This window comes from Alligator sinensis, unplaced genomic scaffold, assembly GCF_000455745.1.
Source record: "Alligator sinensis unplaced genomic scaffold, ASM45574v1 scaffold999_1, whole genome shotgun sequence".
Classification (NCBI taxonomy): Eukaryota; Metazoa; Chordata; order Crocodylia; family Alligatoridae; genus Alligator; species Alligator sinensis.
The window spans coordinates 283,761-297,080 of NW_005842571.1; the positions used below are offsets into that span (position 1 = coordinate 283,761).

The window sequence follows — 13,320 nt, forward strand, 5'->3', positions numbered from 1 at the left end:
CAGTGTATACCGTCAGTGCACCAGAGAGCACTATCACAACGAATCTCTGCTACTCTTTTCTTGCCCACAACTTGCTGTTCTTTAACTCTCGAGAGCTGGATGTGCAGGGTGGTGATGATCCTGGCAGGTCCTCTCAAAGCAAGTTCTTTGTGGGGTCCATCTCCCCTCACACCCCACTCATGTCCTGGATTCCCTCCATCAGGGCTCAAGTCTTGTATCACCCTGATGCTGATGACAGCTAAACACTGGAGGACCCAAGGCATGCCTGAGAGTTTAAACCCCTTTTACTGGGGCCATCTAAGGCTATCTGCCAAAGTCCATCACCCCTTGGGCCATGAATCTTTCAAAAATGAGATCAGTCCACTACACATCCATTAAGCCAACAGCCTTAGATCAGCTTTTTACAGATTCCAGGGTTAATGAGTCTGGGCCAGCCTTTAGAAGCCCAATTATATAATCCAGAGGGTAATAAAGAAGAACAAAATAAAAAATGAACTTAAAGCATCTCTCAGTCCTGGGCTGATCAGCCCATCTCAGTCCTTCAGGTCTTATCCCCTCATTCAATAGACAATCTAAAAAATAAAAATCAGTGGGGCTACTCATTAAGGATGGCTCTACTCTTTAAAGATGGCCCTACTCTCTGCATGAAAAAAGGGGGAAAAAAGCTTCTTGCTGATCCCTGCTCCCTGAGTTGGCTGCACAAGGTAAGAGCCTCCTGGGATTCTTCCAGGAGGCGAGTTTTCCCTCCAGTCAATTTACCTCCACAATGGGGAATGGGAGCACAATCCCCACTCTCCAAGGAACCGAACAAAAGAAAAGGAACATAAAAGAAATCACCTAAGCCATGCCCATGGACTCACATACTGCTTGCAGTGGTTCCACTGCTTCAGCCTTTGGCCAGCCATCTTTACAGGATTCCTGTCTCAGCAGGCCCTGGAGTATTGTCAGTGGTCCTCTGACTACTCTGCATGGAGGATCTCTCTTCCTCTCCTGCCACTGGCTACCAGTATTAGTTGGCAGGGGAGACTCAGCACTGTCTCCATCCACTGGATGCAGTCCTCCATCAACTGCCACTCTCTGGGGCCAGAAATACCCTCCCAGATCTTCTGCTTGCCTATCCACAGGGAGCACGTGCTGCAGAAATGTGGCAGCATGTTCCCCGCTCTGGCCAGGCCTCTCACTGCACCTGAGGTGCATGTTCTCCACGTAGATCTCTCAGGGCTTTCCTCTTGCACCGCTCTTTTCTCCTCACAGTGGCCTACCTGGAGCATGAGTACCACAGGTGGCATGGGCAGCCAGTGTGTGTGGCACCCAGCACGTCAGGGAGTATACTGGCAGCATGGCAGTTGAAAAGGCAAGAAGCAGAAAACAGAGGAAGAGTTCAGGCATGGAGTTCAGAAAGCAGAGAGGCAAACTGGGTCCCCTTCCTTTAAAGGGGTTTAGAGTGGCAACCTATTTCATGGCATGCCTGCCTAGAAGGTTGGCCCCTCTACTGAACAGTACATCTCAGCTTTTGAAGTCAGAGTGACTTTATTATATGGTTGTATTCTGCTGTCATTTTATTTGTCAGGAAAATTATATTTATTATCTGACCACTGTTTCATAGTGCCAAGGAATGTGTTAAACATTTCACAGAAGGAAGATGTGGCTTCAAAGCATTTACAATCTAATATTGTATGGAATGAAATAAGAGGGATACAAACAATAGAGGGAATATACTGTATGAGGAAGAACAAGAAATATGGTGCAGTGGGTTTATGTGACATTTCTTTGTTTCGGCATATGAAGTTACATTCTTTTTTGGCAGGTCAAAGAAGTCCAACTGTAGATAGCCCTGTTTTAAAATACATCATTTGGTTGCCATCCAGACAGTGGCCTGCCTCCTATTCACACTTTTTTGGCAATAGTCCAGTTCCCCTTCCCCTCACAGAAACAATCTATTAAAGCAGTAAGATACAGCAGAAATAGAAAGGGTTCAGAGATGGGGGTTTTACAAAAGGAAGCAGTAAATGGATGCTGCTTTAGATGTTTTAATACATACCCAAATATTTTCTTGAGCAAGAATGTAGGCCACCCTGAACTATATGTGCAAGGGCAGATCTGGGAGGGGGAAAGGGAGGCAGGGGTGCAGTGGTGTAGTTGCACCCTTTTTGATTCTTGCTTCACCCAAACTTTAAAACCAGCACCCTAGGAAGGGAAGTAGCATTTCTATTCAGGCAGTGCTGAGACAGTCAATTGACTTCATGGCTTATTTTCATCTCTTTTATTCCTGTTAATCTCTCTCCATTTCACAACCCTCTCTCCTCTTTAATGGTGTGGATGTTCCACTAGTCAAACTATAATTTCTTTTGCAATTGACTATCCATTAACCATGTCTGGTAAAGCCTCTCTTCTACTTCACAGCCCTGCAGATTAGTCCTAGCTCTAGCTAAAAACTTTAACTCAGGTGTAGAAATGACTGACAATGACTTATTGCAGGCACTGTCAAGATGCTCAAGAAGGCTAGATTTTGTTTTATGAATCTGAACAAGAGACATACATTTAACTATAACAGCTACAAGACCAGTGAAACAATATAGTTTGACTATTTTTTGCCTAGTTTGTTGTGGGGTTTTTTTCAAACTGTATATATAATCTAGAAAATCAGTACACATTCCAATAATTACATTTAGAGAGTCTAGAGATAGTGTTCATATTCTTCATTTGCAAGAAACCTTATGCAATGATTTGTCCATATATCAATGTGCTTGGAAAGAACTCTGCTTACAGGTGATTATACCCTAATTGCCAATTAAGCACAGGTCCCTGCACTCTCTTCTGCAACAGGTCACCTGGATAACACAGGAACTGGACCATAATCCAGCCTGTCAGTTGCATTAGGTTTGACAGAAAGAGGGTGTCTCTCATCTGAGGCTGATGACAGCAGCAGGCGAAGGGACTGACATTGGCTACTGCTTTTCCTCCTGTTGGCAAATACTGAGAGCTCCTTACTTACAATGATGCAAGGGGGCCAGGGCACCTTTAGTCCCTTATCACAGGGCTGGCTGGAGGCATCGCCCAGCCCAGCATATAGGAAGTGCAGGCAGCCTACCCCGGACAACATGCCCTGGTCTTGCTGGGACAGCTGTGAGTGGGGCAGACTAGGCAGCTCCTGTTGCCACTGGGGAGCACTCACCCTGTCCAAGTGCAGGTGGTGGCAGGTCATTACAGAGAGAGGTGGGTGGTGCCCTCTGCTGCAGGGTATTGGTCTGGTGCAGCTGCAAACTGCAAGGCGGGTGCTGTGGTGGCTGCAGCCTGGGACTGGAGCTGTCATACCGTGCCAAGGGTGTGCTGTGGCAGGGCAGCCAGAGGAAGGCCCTGAGGCTCTGCCTCCATGCAGGGGAGTTGGAAGAGCAACTCCCTTGGGTGTGCTGCAGGCTTTGGTTCCTGCTGCCTCAGCAGCAAGGACACCCCTCTGGATCCTGGCCTCTTTTCCTGACAATGCCCTGTTTTAGCCATGTGTGTCTATGGGCAGCATGGTGAAGGGCACAGTCATTATGTCTCTAGTATATGAAGGCAGAACCAGTGAGGTCATCTTCTATTTGCTGCTTTAGGTAGGTTGAATCCATTAGTGAGTAGATGCAAGGTAAAGTGTTATTGCAGGTGAGGCAGGATTATAACCAAGATTACTGATCACAATCAGGATTACAACAGACACTTCATCAACTTCCTTCTCATGTCCACAATGCTTCCCTGCCCTGCCTTCTTCAGACCTGCAGGGCAAACACTAACATGGTATAATGAGACACAGACTACAGTATCTTATTATGGATTTCATAGACATAAGGGCTGGAAAGGACCTCAGAAGATCATCAAGTCCAGACCCCTGCCCCAGGGGCAGGAAGTCAGCAGGGATTATAGGATCCCAGCAAGATAAACATCCAAATGTCTCTTAAAGGAGTCCAGAGTAGGTGCTTGAACCACCTCTGGCAGCAGTCTATTCCAGACCTTGGAGGCTACTTGTAGCTAGTTGGAGTTCCGTCGCAGCCTTGGCTTCCCTGGTTCACGCCCTGCAGGTCCAGACCAGAGCACAATATTCCTCCTTGGAGGTGGATCCAGTCCTCCATCCTTTGTAGGTCTGTCTTTTTAGATGCAGGAGGTCTGCTAGTTCCCTGCAGAGCCAAGGGGGCTGCTGTGCTCTTTCGCTGCCTTTCCTCCGAAATGGAATAGACTTTGCTTGTGCATCCAGAATCACTCCTTTGAGGAGCAACCACTCATCCTGCACTCCCCTCCCCTTTGGGTTGTGGCCCTTTAGGGCTTCACTGACAAGCCTCCTGAGCTTGTCAAAGTCAGCTTTCCTGAAGTCGAGGATTTCATAGATGCTGTTATTAACCGCAGCACTCACCAGGCGGCTTACCAGTTGAACCGGGGGGCGGATGGATGACCAACCCGCCTTATGGACAGGCCGGGGATGAAAGGGACACTGACTCAGTTGGAAGAGAGTAAAATTGAACTTAATGTTTACTTACAGTAAGATTTCAACAGTGGTTACACAACAAAACGACAGTGGTGAAGCAGTAGTTAAAGATGACAGGTAGGAGATAGCAATTGATTTTTCCGATGTACGTGCGGATGGAGAGCTCACTATTTGGTGAAATAATAGCCAGAGTGTGACTATTCGTATGACTATTCGTATGACTATTCATATGACTATTCAGCCATGGGGACACGGATTCCTGGATAGGGTGATCAGTCCTATCTGAGGGCCTGTGTGGAACCCGGGACCCTGCGCTTTAGCGCGCTGTCCCTTTTATAAACTCTTCAGCCAATCAGAGGAGGCTGCTGATTTACAGTTAAGAGAGTGTCTGCTGGCCAGGCAGTCACGCTTCTCCTGCAGCTCCTGATTTGTTAAGGCTGTCTGATCACGAGCTGGTCAGCCTCATGATCATGAGCTCTTCACACGCTGAACATGACCTGCTCTCGTGTTCTGTATTGGTCTGGTATGTGGGCTGAGCATTTGGTCAGCTTTTCTACTCAGACAGATGCATAGATTCATAGAAGTAGGGTCGGAAGGGACCTTGCAGATAGATCATCAAGTCTGACCCCCTGCCCTGGGCAGGAGAGAAAACTGGGTTCAAATGACCCCAGCCAGGTAGACATCAAGCCTCCTCTTAAAGACCCCCAGGGTAGGAGCCATCACCACTTCCCTTGGAAGTTGGTTCCAGATCCTAGCCGCCCTGACTGTGAAGTAGTGCCTTCGGATGTCTAATCTAAACCTACTCTCTAACAATTTGTGGCCGTTATTCCTTGTTACCCCGGGGGGGCGCTAGGGGGAACAGGGTCTCTCCCAAACCCTGCTGGTCCTCCCTGGTGAGTTTATAGATGGCCACCAGGTCCCCCTTCAGACTTCTCTTGCAAAGGCTGAACAGGTTAAGGTCCCAAAGCTTCTCTTTGTAGGGTCTGCCTTGCTGTCCCCGGATCATGTCGGTGGCCCTCTTCTGGACCCTCTCAATGCTGTCCACATCCCTCCTGAAGTGCAGTGCCCAGAACTGAACACAGTACTCCAGCTGCGGCCTGACCAGTGTTACATAGAGGGGGAGGATCACTTCCTTGGCCCTGCTTGAGATGCATCTGTGGATGCATGACAAGGTACGGTTAGCCCTACTGACCGTGACCTCGCATTGTTGGCCCATGTTCATCTTGGAGTCAATAATGACTCCAAGATCTCTTTCTGCCACCATGCTCTTAAGAAAGGAGTTTTCCAGCTTATAAGTGTGCTGCTGGTTCCCACTGCCCAAGTGCAGCACTCTACACTTGTCAGTATTGAAACCCTGCATCGCTGACTGACTTGCCAACTTTACAGTGGATGGTGAAGGTAATCAGCTCATGGTCACTGCCACCCAGCTTCCCTTCGATCGTTAGGTCACTGATTAGGTCAGCCCCCGTTGCCAAAACCAGGTCAACCAGCGCTTTACCTCTCGTCGGCCCGTAGACTTCTTGCGTCAAATAGAGCTCATCCACGCACAAGAGAAAGCTTTGCAACCTCTCGGATTTGGCCGAGCGTTCTTCCCACAAGATGTCTGGGTAGTTGAAGTCTCCCATGACAACCATGCACCGGGAGCATGCGGCCTCAGCCAATTCCCTGGCGAACTCCTGGTCAAGCTCTTGATCCTGGGTAGGAGGTCCATAGTGGACTCCCACTATTGTGTCCCCTGTGCCATGTTCCCCATGGATTTTAACCCAGAGGGTCTCCAGTCGTCCACCCTGGGTGCCAATGCCAGCTTGCAGGGACACGTAGCTTTCCTTGACAAAGAGAGCTACACCCCCGCTACTCAATCCCTCCTGTACAGGGTATAGCTGTCTATACCTGTGGTCCAGTTATGGGTAGAGTCCCACCAGGTCCCCGTTATCCCTATGACATCGTAATTATGTGTGTTAAGCAGAAGGACAAGTTCCTCCTCTTTATTCCCCAAGCTCCTGGCATCTGTGTACAGGCAGGCAAGTGTCCCTTTGGGGGCCCCTGCCCCGCTACTCAATCCCTCCTGTACAGGGTATAGCTGTCTATACCTGTGGTCCAGTTATGGGTAGAGTCCCACCAGGTCCCCGTTATCCCTATGACATCGTAATTATGTGTGTTAAGCAGAAGGACAAGTTCCTCCTCTTTATTCCCCAAGCTCCTGGCATCTGTGTACAGGCAGGCAAGTGTCCCTTTGGGGGCCCCTGCCTTGCCTACATCTCACTCCAGGGCTGGAGCAGGGGTGGGCTCCCTTAAGTGCCTTGGCCTTCTGGCTTTGCAAGGGTTGCTCAGCGGCCCATCAGTGGCAGTGGTCCCCCCATCCCCCGGCGGGCTTAGTTTAAAGCCCGGTGGAGCAGGTCAGCCAGCTTGTATGCCACTCCTCCTAGATTCTAATATCCCATGCTACATAGATTGAAGCTTGTTTCACTAAATGATTGACCTGAGAAATGCATAAACCAAGGAAACCAAGCAGCGGTCCATCTGATCAGAGGGAAAACTGACACCGTGTCCAGTACTTGCTTAATAGTTTGTATGTTTCTTTGCCTGATCTTGCAAGATTATAAAATAATTCACAAATAACTTGCAGGGGCAAGAGCTTATTTGTAGAAAAATGATGTTATAAATGTATGACAGGCCCAGACAGCAGTGTGCCCAGGGCAGCCTGGTGCCCAGGGTAGCTGCTACACCCAGGGGCAGCAGTAACTATTGGTTGCCACTGCCTTCACAACACCAATTATGCAGCTGCAGCAAAAGCCAAGTTTTCCCTCCCCTATCCCCACTGGCATTCAGGGTAGTTGCTCCTCACTAGCTATGTCAGTGTGTCCAGACCATTCTGTTCTTCCTAAGGGTTTCAATGATATTATGTTTTTAATTAGAAAATCATCTTCATCAACAGCTACTTGAACAATCATGTCCCACATAAACACCATATTGGAGACAATCACATTTTGGTATTAATGGTATATTATTACTTTGGGGGGGGGGGGGGGTCCCTGGGGGGAGTTCCTGTTTTTTCCTACACAAACTTGTTGCAGGTGAAATAGTGTAACAATATTACAGGGTTGCAAATGGGACTGGCAGGGATATTGCCTTAAATTTTGCCCCTCTAGGAGCCACGCTGGTTCTCTGGGACATTGATGAGGAACGAAACAAAGAGACAACTTACCTGGCTAGAGGAAATGGAGCCAAAGAAGCATATGCCTACCCTGTTTTTTCCTACACAAACTTGTTGCAGGTGAAATAGTGTAACAATATTACAGGGTTGCAAATGGGACTGGCAGGGATATTGCCTTAAATTTTGCCCCTCTAGGAGCCACGCTGGTTCTCTGGGACATTGATGAGGAACGAAACAAAGAGACAACTTACCTGGCTAGAGGAAATGGAGCCAAAGAAGCATATGCCTACAGGTGTGACTGCAGCAATAGGGAAGGAATCTACAGAATGGCTGCTCAGGTATCCAGCATGCATGGGGAGGTCTCTGTGGGTTCCCCACATGCTGGATCTGAAGCCCAATCTGTCCAGTCTAGGACTGTGCCACACACAACACCCATTCTAGCTAATCCAGGATCCACACTGCATGTGGCACCCGACCTGGGCCAACTGGAACAGATGCCACATGAAGCTCACACCCCAATCTGGCCAGAGTGGGTGCCATGTTCTGTCCTTTTCCCTCCACCTTGAATTTTCCCTAATGTAGTTTATCCAGCAAGCACTGCTAGTCTCACCTTCCCATCCCTCCCCTGCAACCATAGAGCACTCTCTTTTTGTGCTGTTCCAAAAAAAGCCCTTCCTGAAATAGCAGCTCAATTTCATTATCTTCCTTCCCATCTCGGCCATACTGTCCTCTTTGTGCGTAGTTGCTGCAGGACAAAAGGAAGTTGTAGCTGTACCTGCTACTTCTGCTGCATAAACCACAGCTAAAACTGTTATGAAGCATGGTGGTTAACCTGCAAAGACAAACTTGTCAATTAATGTGTGCAAACGAATACATATTCCCAGCTACCAGCATCACAGCAAAACCAGGTAGTTAGAAGTTCTAAGAGTTTGCTGCCCAAAAAGAGGCGGATCATGGGACAGCAAGAGAAGAAACTTTGGATTTCTAATTTGACTCTTTGATGTGAGCTTCTACTACAGAGCCCAACATGGACCACAGGAGAAATCCAAAGTGTGTAGAACCTGGCAGCAAAAGGGAGCATGTAAGGAAAGCTAGAGAGAAGTGGATAGCAAGGATTGATTTGCCTTGCATGTTGCTGCTTCACATTCTGTCCTGAAGCATATAATGACCAGTTGTAATTTAATGGCCTTTCTGTAAAACACATTTGCCTTGATTCAACAATCAGTTCCTAGTGGACAGCTGTGTACCTCACTAACCACCCTAACAAAGGACAGCAACTAGAAATCTTGTTGGAAGAAGAAGTCTGGGCTGAAGCCACGTAAGGACACTGTTCTGTAGAAAGGACTTCAACCTATAATATATATTACCTGATGCTGATCCCCCCAACCTAGCTGATGTCTGTGGCATCTTTATCTGAAATGTATTTGAAATGTAGGACTGTTCTCAATAAAATTGTTGCCAAATCAGCCATGTGTCAATTAACTAATTGCCTTTCATGACAGAATCATTTTATTGAAAGAAAATTCCAACCAGCTCTAGAGAGTAAAAACCTCTGTTCTTGCAGATGAAGTTTGTTTTCTGCATGAATGTTTGGGTGCACATTTTGGCCTAAGACAGATAGAATTTCCCCAGACCAGTTAGAGTACCTGGGAGGGAGCTAGGCAAGAGGAAATTCTAGTTAGAATACAATTCCAAGTGGTGAGAAATCTTCCAAATGTTAAATGTGAAAATGATGCACTTGCAACAGTATTTTTCTTTCAACTGTTAAATGTATTGTAACTGTTAAATAAGGGCACAACTGTATCTCCTTCAGAGAGGAGGTTGGTACCTAGCAGCACCTGCATCATCATAAACATCTGAGGCCTAAGAGTGGCAAGCTAAAAATATTTCCTTCCAACTTCAATCCAGAGGTGGCACTGACAAGTAGTTGGGAAAGTATGTGCCTTTTATAAAATAAAAACTGTTACCAAGCAATTTGGAAAGGATGGTGCAGCAACAGACTTATAACTGAAGCTTTCATTTGTAGTCATTTGAGATGGTAAAAATGCAGAATTATCATATTCCTAATTCTCACATATACATGTGTGCCCATTAGGAGGTGCTAGCAGCAGTGACTGTTATTTACCGAATGTGCAGGGGTGTATTAGACAAGGTGAAAGCATGTGAAACATCTCCCTACCCCAAAAGTATTTACAACTGAAAAGGAGAAAAGGCAGCTAAATTGTGGGGGGGGGAGAAAATACTGAGTGATAAGAGAGAGGTATTTAGCTCTGTTAGTCTCAAGTCAAGCAGAAAGCAAGAAAGAAACTAACTCCTTTGGAGAGGCAAAAGCTTTCCTCTGTGACAGCCTACTTTGACAAATGCTATGAATGGACTTGCAGAGAGCAGAGGTGCTAAATAGGAAGAGAAAATGTAATTTAAATATAAATGGAAAGGGGAGGAAAAAACAGAGGGAGGGGGCAATACTGAGAGAGGTAAACACGGCAATTAACCCACTGAGGGACATAAAGGTAAGAAAGGCTCTTCCAGGTAGTGGGTTAAGAACCCAGAGCTTCTGTTGAGGCCTTACTTAACACAATCCAGTCTGTGGATGATTGCTTGCTCTGCAATTTTGTGATCAACTTGGTTGTTAAAGATTATTATTTAAGAACATTCCATTCAATGATGGAGTTTCAGAGAGGTTAAAGTATCCTGCCACAGGCTTGTCTGTCTTTCTGGAAGCAATGTCAAATTTGTGTCCATTCATTCTTTCACATAAGGACTGCCCCATCTCTGCTGTGTACATAGCACAGGGCATCTGGAAGCAGATGTTGGCACATTAAAGTGAAATTTGGTTTTTATCTGTTAGAGACACTGGCTTTTGTTTCTTTTCACCTTGTCTGTTCCTTCTGTTTCTCCACATATGATGCTGCTGTTTTCTGCCTGACCTAGTATAAGTGCTAACACTTAGTTTGAAGGTCCCAAATAGTTTCCCACATAGCCTCAACTGTTTCTGGAGACATCAATCCAACATGTGTGGCTTTTAATTAATTGTTTTGTTTTACCCTGCTGTTTCCATCCCGTTTTCCCTCAACCTTCATTCATTCCCTCACATCCTTGCTCCAACACACTTGCCCACCCACTGGTTTTATATATATATATTCAATTAGCTGAAACCTAGCTAATTTTTTCCAAGTGTAACTGCCCCCCTGCAACCGAGCTGCCTAACTTTTCACTGAAGACTCCACCTCTCTGTTGCAATCCCTGACTCCCTGCTGTATTCTCAATGTTTCTGGCAGGCAGAGGGGTTTTTATTATTGTTTATTAAGGGGAAGATATTTTCAAAGGCACCAACAAGAGTGAGGTGTTTAATTTCCATGGCATTCAATGGCACCACTGCCATGTGTGCCTTTAAAAATCTCCAGCATTGTTACTTGGAATATGTCATAGCTAATCCCAGTTGCAACTCAAGCTCCATGTACAAACATTTTATTCTGGTTTGAAGATCATTTAAGCCTAGGACAGCTTGTGCAGCTGACATTTTGAGTTAGAACCTAGGCTCTGGTTTAAATTGGGATGAAACACCCACTCTGCAGGGGGGGCAAAGGCCAACTAACTTTTGTGCCAACCAGCCTCCACTGAAGGAAAAATAGGTGGGTGGAGCAGCAGCACTATCATGGGAGCCACTGCTGCTGTTACCAACAGAGTACATACAGATGACTGACTCAAAAGTAGGATATAAGCAAGTCAAGGGAAGGGTTTCAGTGTTTGAATACCGTGCTTGCAAAAGAATTTAAATCATCTAAGCACCTCGGATTTAGGATTAACTCTTTCTGTGCATCAAGGCCTTGTTACACGCTGCACTTTGAGCTCCTTAGATGTTGATCAGTGTTAGTGCTATCTCGAGTCTGGAGCAGTCACATGTTCAAGCCAGCAGGGGCCTTGAGGACTAACAGGAAAGAATCTCCCCCCCCCGCCCTCCCATTCCGGGATTCAACCCTGCCCCGCAAGACTCCTCCATGTTCCTGCACTCCTGGGGCTCCTTCATTGCCCCTCGGGATTCCATCCCCAGCCTTCATAGCTCACCTGAGGGCCTAAGTTTAAGTGCCCAAATGAGATCCCTCAATACTGACCTCTAACAAAGCTAAACAGTTATTGACAGCAGTGGTGTGGCAGATGTAGTATTCTTGAAAATCCAAGATTGGCTTCCTAAATATAAGCAGTCAAAAAAATACCAAGTGCCTCCAAAATAACGTTGGTCTAAATTTGTTAGGGAATGAGCGTGAAAGAACATGACAAAATTTCCTTTGTTGTGTTCACAAGATCAGCTTTTGTTTCTGTACTTTTAGAATCATAGAGAAGTAGGGCTAGAAGGGACCTCCAAAGATGAACCCCCTGCCTGAGGCAGGAGCACTCCTTTCCGAACCATAGCATAACATCCATTGTCTAACCTCTTAGCAAAACTACACCAGAGATGGAATAAGGTGCACTATGGCCTGGGGCGAGCACAAAATGGGAAGCTCCCTCCCCCCATGGGAGCTGGGCTGCAGGGGGGGAGGGAGGGCCCCTTCCCCTCCTAGTGCTGGTGGTGGAGGCTGGGTGGACCCCACCGGGCTGGGGGCACATGCCTACCCCTTCTTCCTGTCCTCCGCCTCTGCTATGGCACAATGTGCACAGACACAGGCCGTGATCTCTACTCTCACTCTCTGCATATGGACACAGGCCCACGCAGCCCCTGTCACACTGACCTGCAGAGAGCCACTGCCCAGCTGTCGCGTACAGCCAGGCAAATACAGAGGACCTACTGGGCTGGACTGAGCTGGGCTGGGCTGGAACAGTGGGGCCGCACTGTCTCTCTGTGGGTGGGCAGTGGCACTGGAAGGGGTGGCTCAGCTGCGGGGGGCTAAGATGAATTTTGGGGGGCTATAGCCCCCAAGGCCCTCCCAGCGCTGCTGCCCACAAAGGCTCAGCACAGCGCGGCACTCCTGGCCTGGCCCCAACTGCCTCCCCACAACCAAGTGAGGCACGTTTCTCCCAGCTTGACTCAGCCCCCTCCCCACAAGACGTGGAGCCACCCGGCCCACCCCCCTCCCCCAGGCACAGTGCAGCTTGGCCTGCCCGACCCTAGCCCTCTCCTCCCTCCCCCCAGCCCCACCGGGGAAGGGACCCCAATTCCAGATCCCAGGGAAGCAAATGTGAAAGCTGCAGTTTTAAACTTGGCACCAAAGATGGGTGCCAAGTTTAAAACTGAAGCTTTTACTTCTCTTCTTATGAGGATCCCACGGCCAGAGCCCTGAATTGGTTGGGACCCCGGGGCTCATGCCTAGCTGGCCCATGCATTAATCTACCTATGAACTATACAGTCAACCCTGCCACAACACAAGATATCATATCCTAACCTGCCACAGGTAAAGGAAGGGGACCAAAGCAGCCAACGTCCTGATGCTGCAAGGTTGTTCAAAATATGTTCAAGAGATTCCAGGAAGAGGACAGCAGAAACCCCCACAGTCTGTACCAATCTGACTAGGTGCAATGGTGTGATAGCACACCCCTTTTGAATTGGACTGTACCACAGGAGCCTCCAGAGACTTTTTAAAGTCCCTAAAGCAAGTGAAATTCCTCCCTCCCTTTCTCTTTCTGCTAAAAAATGTGCCCTCTCCCTGCCCCTTCCCCTCCACCCCCTCCTTTACCTGCTTTTCCAGGGGAAAGAGAAGCACCAGAGCCATTCCTG

The 13,320-nt window shown here is 47.6% G+C and overlaps 1 protein-coding gene across 1 annotated transcript in view; it reads left to right on the forward strand.

Annotated features, from left to right (window-relative positions):
• Positions 1–13,320, forward strand: part of LOC102385619 (epidermal retinol dehydrogenase 2-like) — a 76,533-nt gene that overhangs the window by 26,263 nt on the left and 36,950 nt on the right. Inside the window, exon 2 of the mRNA XM_014524071.1 lies at positions 7,756–7,948. Coding sequence (XP_014379557.1) covers positions 7,756–7,948 — 193 coding nt within the window. The remainder of the gene's footprint in view (positions 1–7,755; positions 7,949–13,320) is intronic.